The following is an 8,384-nucleotide window of genomic DNA, read 5'->3' on the forward strand; positions in this document are numbered from 1 at the left end:
TTTACTATTATGTAGGGGTTGACTTGGTAGCTCGTCTTTTAATGAACAAAGACAATAATTGAATTCGGGTTTTAAACTTAACAAGCTTAATGTATTCGCTCCATTCCTAAATATAAGTCTTTTTTTAGAGTCAATGCAGACTACATATGAAGCAAAATAAGTGAATCTACACTTTAAAATATGTCTATATACATCTGTATGTACTCCCTCCGTCCGATAAAGAGGGTACGTTTGGCTTTAAAACTTGTCCACAAAAGAGTGTACTTCTATCTTTTCAATGCACTTTAGAGTAGACAAACAATGCTTCTCTCTCATCACAGAGTAATCTAGACCAATAGAATTCTACGCATGGTCTTCTTAATCTCTACATGCACTTAGCTCATTGGGGGTTGGGTCATTCGAGGGTAAAATAAAAAATGAGACCAACCCAAGGGCTAATTCTCGTTGGTTTTTATTTATAGGAGAAACTCCGCGAGCATCACGTGTTAAAGCAAAGGTTTGAACCCGGGATGGGCTGGTAGCTAACCCAGCTGCCCAGCCAACGGGTCGACGCCCCGTCCTCGGAGATTGGGCCATTGGGGGTTGGGTAATTAAAGAGGAGAGAGATGGTGGCTTGCACCTTTCCAATGCATTTTTTTACTTCACTTCATAATTTGTCCTAAAATTTCTAAATGTATACTTTTCATCGGACGGATGAAGTAATACTTATTGAAATCTTAAAAAAAATTAGGAACGAAGGAAGTGCAATATAATGAGTTTCACGAGCAGGTCATTAATACAACTAGGCTAGATCATTTTCTCCTCGACTCTTCCCCACAAGCGCCTCCAAGACGACTAGGGTTTTCTCACCGCTCACCGGCATTACTACCGATCTACCTCGTCATTTGTGGCCTTATGGTCACAAAGGCGCAGTTGATCCTCTCCCTTGCCTACATGAGGACTACTCCTAATTCGTCCTTAGGTATTTTTCAGAGTTTGTTTAGCGTTTGCGCCCTAAGTAGGAAGTCAACGCGGCGGCCGCTTCTTGAAGGTGAAATAACAGCATGTACAGACAGGCGCCCCAAACTAGCGTCAAATGTCCGGACGGCCCGCCCGGCCACTGACAGATCACAAAAATATGACCCAGACGGACGCTCAAATGCCCAGACTGACCGGCCACCCTCATATCCAGCCCAAATATGGTGCGGATATGGGACGCCCGGGCACATCCACCACGATGTAAACGCCGCGTGGCGCCGCTCTAGCTCGCGGCTCGAGGCCCAATCCGACTATTTAAGCCAGCCGGCATATCCCCAACCTTAGCCCATCCACTCCCTCCCTCTCTGCGCCGCAACCCGAGCCCATCCGCCTCCTCTCCTCCGCTCTCCCCACGCTCTCCAGCATCGCCATGGTCCGGCAGAAGATCACCACATATGCTATGCTCACATCGGAGAGCCGCTACCCTGTCGGTCACCCATCCTAGAATTATCCCAAGCCAAGCACACTTAATTTTGAAGTTCTTTTTGAATGGGCTTCCGGAAAAGAAGGGAATTCCTTATTGATATGGGTACTCTATCAATCCTATTAAGATAGGTTCTCACAACTTTCTCACCGACGGACGGTCCAGTGAGGGACAAAGAGAGCGCAAACACGGCCCAAATTTGAGTCGGAAATGGGTCTACAGCAGACACTAAACTTGCGTGCGCACGTTGGTCCGTGATTTGTGTCCATTTAGCCTCAATCGGATCAAATGGGATCGTGCGTGCCTAAGCATCTGAGCTAGCCTCGATTCCCGCGCTATATGGGCAATCATCAAAAACAATCAACTTTCGATCAATCACGCGAGTGCGCGCGGTCAGAGCTCCACATATCCGACAAGGCGAGTAGAGGACGTTCCTGCGCACGCACGCACGCAGGCACGCACCTGCTCCCCGTTGGATGGACGCGCAACAGCGACGTACTAGATCTCGTCCGATCCCGCCGGCGAAGCTCTTCCGCGGTTCCTTTCGCATTCGACGATCGGGGACATACGTGCGTGCGCGCGCGCCACGCCGGCCGAGCTGACAGGCCTGTCAGCTGGCGCTTCTTTTCAAAAAGACAAGTGAAGGGACGGCCTTGTCACTTCGGCACAAGAGTTTGAAAACTGGGTGGGGTTTCTGAGCTTCTCCACTCGATCTCCCGGCCGGATGGGTGTGTGTGGGTGTGGATGGTTGGTGCGTGTGGATAGCTCGGCTCGCGCGCTATGGACCGTGCAGTATACTGACCGTCCACATAAATGAGCTGATTATACTGTATTTTTTATCAACTGACCGTCCAATAGTTTCGTCGGTATTGCATACCCCGGCCCCCGTACGTGCACCGGTGCACGCTACCGTATGCCAGGCAGGCCGATATGGCTAGCCAAGGCCATGCCAGCAGCAGCTCCACATAAATGAGCTAATTAAGCACGCGCGGGCGCGCGGGGCCTCCGGTATATACTCACCACCCGATCGCAAACACACAAGGAAAAGACCACCAGAAAGAACCCGGGGGAGCTCGCCGCGAGAGCTTGAGCGCCATGAGAGGGGATGGGGAGGAGGAGGCGTCGGCGCCGCTGCTGCAGGCGCGCGGCGGGGAGGAGGCGGAGGCGAAGGGGGGCCGCGGCCGGGGCGCGCGGGTGGCGCGGGAGTGGTGGGACGAGTCGAAGCGGCTGTGGCGGATCGTGGGGCCGGCCATCTTCCAGCGGGTGGCGCTGTACGGGATCAACGTCGTCTCGCAGGCCTTCATCGGCCACATCGGCGACCTCGAGCTCGCCGCCTTCTCCATCGCCTCCACCGTCATCGCCGGCTTCAACTTCGGATTCCTGGTAAGCAACCAAGCACACCCAACCCAGGAAACCTTCATTCATTCATTCATGCTTGCTCCGCCTTCTTGCCTTCAATTTGGAGGAGCTCGTATCGTACCCATGGATTCGCCCGTCCCCTGCGCACGCCGGGAGATGGAGACAGCGGGTCAGATCGACCTCAGAAGCATAACCACAGACTCCTTCCACAAACGACAAGGCGGAAAACGAACAGGATCGATCGGCTGGTTAAGAATCCCACGGCATTTGATTCGATTGCCACCTTGCTTGCTTCGCTCGCCAGCTAATTTGAACCAGCCCACCCCCTGAGCTGCGCGTAAACTAGCGCAGGTTGGTCAACGTTAGCCCTGTGCGTTCGGTTTATTCGGTTTACATGATTCGGTTTATACGGTTTTTCGGTATGTACGGTATTAATACTTCGGTAAATACAGTATGAAATTAAAATACGGTTCGGTTTCGGTATATATCAAATTATTTCGGTATGGTTTCGGTATATACCATAAAAACCAAAGTTGACGCGAATTTGAAAATGACGTAATAATAATTTGCAAATTTATGACTCAAAACACATTCTATTTTACACAAATAGTATATGACTATATATATAAGTATATATGCATGCATTGATTCATCTGTTGATGGTTATGGATGTGCTTAGCATTTTAAAAAGAGAAAAATGACAATGTTACAAGAAAAATGTAGGTGCTTAGTAGTGAATTTGACTCATGTACAAGAAAAATGACAACTTGTACGGTTGTTCATCTCAAGAAATATAAATTTATCTTTTACTTCGGTTTATTCGGTTAACCATTCGGTTTTTCGGTATATACCATAAAAACCAAAGTTCAAATCGGTATGAAAAGTTCATACCATACCGAAACCAGAAACCATAAAAACAAAAAAATCGGTTCGGTTCGGTTTATTTTCGGTATGGTTTTTCGGTTCGGTTTTAAAATGCACAGAGTGAGTCAACTTTAACGCCGAAATCGCGCGCGCGTATCCTATCAACACGCCCCCAGCCAGCTCGTGTTAATCTGGATAGCTTGAGTACATGCTCCGTCTCCATTTCCCATACGCGCGCCCGGGCCACGTGGTTGTTGGGCCGACGACCGTCGCCGGACGAACAGGGCTGCAGCTGCATCGCGGCCATTAGCGGCAGCTTTCAGACCTTCATTTCGTTTAGCAGGGGCATGATGCCTCATGACTCATGAGCAGTACTGTTTTTTGAGTTGAGGGAGACGGCACGGGCTTCGTCGTTCATGACATGTCGCATTTGAATTTTTGTGTGGGTTGTAGTTGCTGTCTGCGGACACGGACGGCCAGGAGTTGTCGTCCGGATTTCACACTGAAGAAAACTAGTCGACTCTACAGTCTACACCGCGCGCGGCGTAAAGTAGGGCAGGGTCTAACTTTAACGCCGGAAACGCCACCGTATCTTATCATCACGTCCAGCTCGTGTCACTTTGAATAAACACTAGTACTACAAACATGCCGACCACTATCCCATTTTTTCCTGCGCGCGCGCGCTGATCGGATGCATGGAAGGCTCCATTCATGGTGCAGCGAGCTGCGTAAACTAGTGCGGCCGGGTGAACACGCCAGAGTGTCTTATCACTACTACTATGAACAATTTATTTTCCAACGCGAGCGCGGTTGTTGGGCTCACGACTGTTCGTTGATGCAGCTAGCTCCGTCGACGTACGCAAGCAGCAGCTTTCAGATTTTAATTCCGTGGGCTTTCTTCGGGATTTGGTATTCAGTTTCTCCATCGGCGCAAGAACTTGCATTTAGAAACGGAGGGAGTAAGATCTTAGGCTGGTTGTAATGAGGAGTACCATATGCTAGTAGTATCATGCATATGATACTAGTGTATGATACTACCTTTTTAATGCATAGTATTATATATTAGTATCATATTATACTTTATTTATTAACATGCATGACACAAAGTAGCACAATATTTATTATGATACGGTATCATGATATGATATTACACCTTCTCTTTCTTCATTTAATGCTATGACACCTCATCAAAATTGCCTAGTTGGCATGCATGATACTAACTATGATACTACCATTACGACCAGCCTTACGCAGAAACACACTCGATCACACCGTACCCATTCCGAAAAAGACAAGGGGACAGGATCGACTAAAAAAAATAGGAACGTGATGGCATTCGTTTCGTTTGTTGGTTGCCAAATTGGTTTGAGACTATGAACCAGTCGACCTCGCTTGCACTCCGGCGTAAATGTATTGCATAATGGTCAACTCTGACGATGGAAACGCCGCCGTATCTTATCATCACGTCCAGCTCGTGTGGCGCCTTGAGTAATACAGTACCTCTTCCGTCTCAAATTACTCGTCGCAAAAATGAATTATTCATTTCCGAACGAAGGGAGTACTATGCACATACATGCCGACCACCATCCCCTTTTTCCTGCTCGCGCGCGGGGATCATGTCATGTGGTTGCTGTCGCTACAGCTAGCGTACTACAAGTAGCTTTCAGGTTTTAATTTCGTAATTAAGCTGGGGTATGCCTCACGAGCAGCTTTGTTTTTCGAGGGGAACACTGGGCCTTTGACGTTCATGATTCGATTTCGATATTCAGTGCACTAGTTTCTGCTCTCTCTCTCGAGTCTGGACTGGATCAGAAGAAAAAACAACAACCACCAACAAGATTCAGAGACGTGTACCTCTTCTTCAAGCCAGAGGAAGAGGAACCGTGTCCTGGTTGAGCACATGTCAAATTCATTGCTGGATCGGGTCGGCCGATAGCTGCCGCACCGCACACTGTATCTTGCGCAGTTTTGTGTCCACGTACGCCTGCCGCTGCTGACGCCGTCACGCACCGGCAACTGACACCGATCAGGCGTACTGCATTGTGGTGGCCAGTTCGTCATGGCTCACGGCATCACGTAGCTATGATCCATCGTACGATCACCACGAGTAGAACTGTTTCATCACGGTGAAAATGTTTGGTAAAAAAAAAATTAACCTAGCTATGGTGAAAAACAGTGAAAGAAGAACTTCAGCCTAGCTATGGTGAAAAACAGTGTACTGTTGGTGATCACTGATGCTCATCAATGGCCGTTTTCTGAACTTGCTTGTGTTACTGCTGATTGGTGGTGACGCAGCTGGGCATGGCGAGCGCGCTGGAGACGCTGTGCGGGCAGGCGTTCGGGGCGAAGAAGCACCACATGCTGGGCATCTACCTGCAGCGCTCCTGGATCGTGCTCTTCCTCTTCGCGCTGGCGCTCACGCCCACCTACGTCTTCACCGAGCACCTGCTGCTCCTTCTCGGCCAGACGCCGGAGCTGTCCCGCCTGGCGGGCAAGATGAGCGTGTGGCTCATCCCGCAGCACTTCGCCATGGCCATGCTGCTCCCGCTCACCCGCTTCCTGCAGAGCCAGCTCAAGAACTGGGTCACCGCCGCCACCGCCGGGGTCACGCTCGCGCTGCACGTCGTCGTCACCTACCTCCTCGTCACCCGCTTCCAGCTCGGCTACGCCGGCGTCGTCGTCGCCGCCGACGTCGCCTGGTGGGTCGTCGTGCTGGGACAATTCTTCTATGTGGTCTGCGGCGGGTGCCCGCTGTCGTGGAGGGGCTTCTCCGTGGAGGCCTTGGCCGACTTCTGGGAATTCATCAAGCTCTCCACGGCATCCGGCGTCATGCTCTGGTGCGTCCGCCCGTCCATTAGTTGGAGTACAGCAAGCAAGTGTATATGCACACTTTCTGACTATCTGACATCTTTTGTTTTGTCTCTGCAGCATGGAGAACTGGTACTACAGGGTGCTTGTGCTGCTTACGGGGTACCTGCCCAACGCTGAGATCGCCGTGGATGCCCTCTCCATATGCTTGACGATCAACGGATGGGAGATGATGATCCCCCTGGGGTTCCTGGCAGCAACTGGGTACGTGTACTCACACCGAGTTCACACGACGACCGCATTGTGTGTCATTTGGCGAGACTAATTAACAAGTGGCGGTTTTTTGCCTGAAAATGGCAGCGTGCGGGTGGCAAACGAGCTCGGCGCGGGCAGCGGCAAGGGCGCGCGCTTCTCCATCATCGTCTCCATCACCACCTCCGTGGTGATCGGGCTCGTCTTCTGGTGCCTCATCCTCACCTACAACGACCAGATCGCGCTCCTCTTCTCGTCGGGGAAGGCCGTGCTCGACGCCGTGCACAACCTCTCCATGCTGCTCGCCTTCACCATCCTCCTCAACAGCGTGCAGCCCGTCCTCTCAGGTACATACATTTCCTTCTATAGCTCGATCGATCGAGAAATGCCACTGAAGCTCTACACGCTTGTGTTGTGTTCTATTGTAACTGTGGGTGGTTTGCAGGGGTGGCTATTGGTTCTGGATGGCAAGCACTGGTCGCCTATGTCAACATCGGATCCTACTACCTGGTCGGGGTGCCCATCGGGATCATACTGGGCTGGCCACTCGGCTTCGGAGTTCGGGTAGGGAGTGGATCATCACAAGGCCGGAGAAACATAAATGAACAGAAGAAAATTTGCATCTTCTGATCATGACTAAATTTTGCAGGGAATTTGGTCTGGGTTGATTGGCGGGACTGCTGTTCAGACGCTGGTGTTAGTCTATCTCACCATGAGATGTGACTGGGACGATGAGGTACGTGATTCAGCAGTTTATTCTCTTATTTTCTGTTATCAAATTTTGTTGTTGGGATTTTTGACCTCATTGCTTGTGTGTTTGTAGGCCAAGACCACCAGTGCACGAATGAGAAAATGGGCCAGCACAAAATGAAAGCTACTCGACAGTATTGTTGTCAACTTTCAGCTCCCTTTTACACAGGGGAAAACGAGCTCAGTGGTAGAAGGATCGGAAGTAAACGATCAGAATATGAGACGGATGAAGTAGTTCAGAAGAAAATCACTAGGTAGCACGCAGGCGGCCTGTTTCTGAAGATATCCGCTGGTCAAGAAAATTCAGTGTGCTATCAGAGAGCTCAAATCTATGTATTTCTACGATATCTAAAAGCATAGTTAGTACGGTGGAAAAAAAAAGGAGGAATCTGCTAGAAATTCAAATTCTGCCGATGAAAGCAAAACATCGAGACGTTGATTTGATGGACCTTGTTCTATTAGTATAATCCTTAGATGTTCATAATTGTACCTGTCATGACCTGTTTTATGCCCCCCCGCAAAAGAAAAAAGACATGTTTTCTGCACGATTCACCTGATCAGAGATCATAACCACTAGATTTCCCTAAACCCGCGCAAACAAATCACATCCAAGAAAAAATATGCAAATTTTATCTAACATTTTTGCCATTCTTAGTCAGATGATAATTAGCAAAATCCCTGTCAACTTCTCCACTAGAATTATGCAGTTTTTTCCTTTCTGGTTGTCCTATTTTTATGTTTGATTTTACACACTATGTTGTTTTGTGGGTCTACGCTTTTGTATTTTTCCCGCGGAACTTAATTTGCATGTCGCCTGCCGGCTGTAACTACAGTTGCACTGTGCAACAACATTTATGCCAAAAATAGAAAAGCGAAAACAAAATATCCTACTGTCAACTGAGTGACATTT

At 49.3% G+C, this 8,384-nt stretch overlaps 1 protein-coding gene across 1 annotated transcript; it reads left to right on the forward strand.

The window, feature by feature from the left end:
- Positions 1 to 2,343: 2,343 nt before the first annotated feature.
- Positions 2,344 to 8,019, forward strand: LOC119337331 (protein DETOXIFICATION 27-like). The gene is made up of 7 exons (XM_037609441.1): positions 2,344 to 2,824; positions 5,960 to 6,501; positions 6,593 to 6,736; positions 6,833 to 7,071; positions 7,170 to 7,288; positions 7,374 to 7,460; positions 7,548 to 8,019. The coding sequence occupies exons 1-7, from the start codon at positions 2,537 to 2,539 to the stop codon at positions 7,593 to 7,595; spliced, it is 1,467 nt and encodes a 488-aa protein (XP_037465338.1). The 5' UTR covers positions 2,344 to 2,536; the 3' UTR covers positions 7,596 to 8,019.
- The last annotated feature ends 365 nt before the right edge of the window (positions 8,020 to 8,384 follow it).

The sequence above is a fragment of the Triticum dicoccoides genome, chromosome 7B, assembly GCF_002162155.2.
Source record: "Triticum dicoccoides isolate Atlit2015 ecotype Zavitan chromosome 7B, WEW_v2.0, whole genome shotgun sequence".
In the NCBI taxonomy this organism is placed as follows: Eukaryota; Viridiplantae; Streptophyta; class Magnoliopsida; order Poales; family Poaceae; genus Triticum; species Triticum dicoccoides.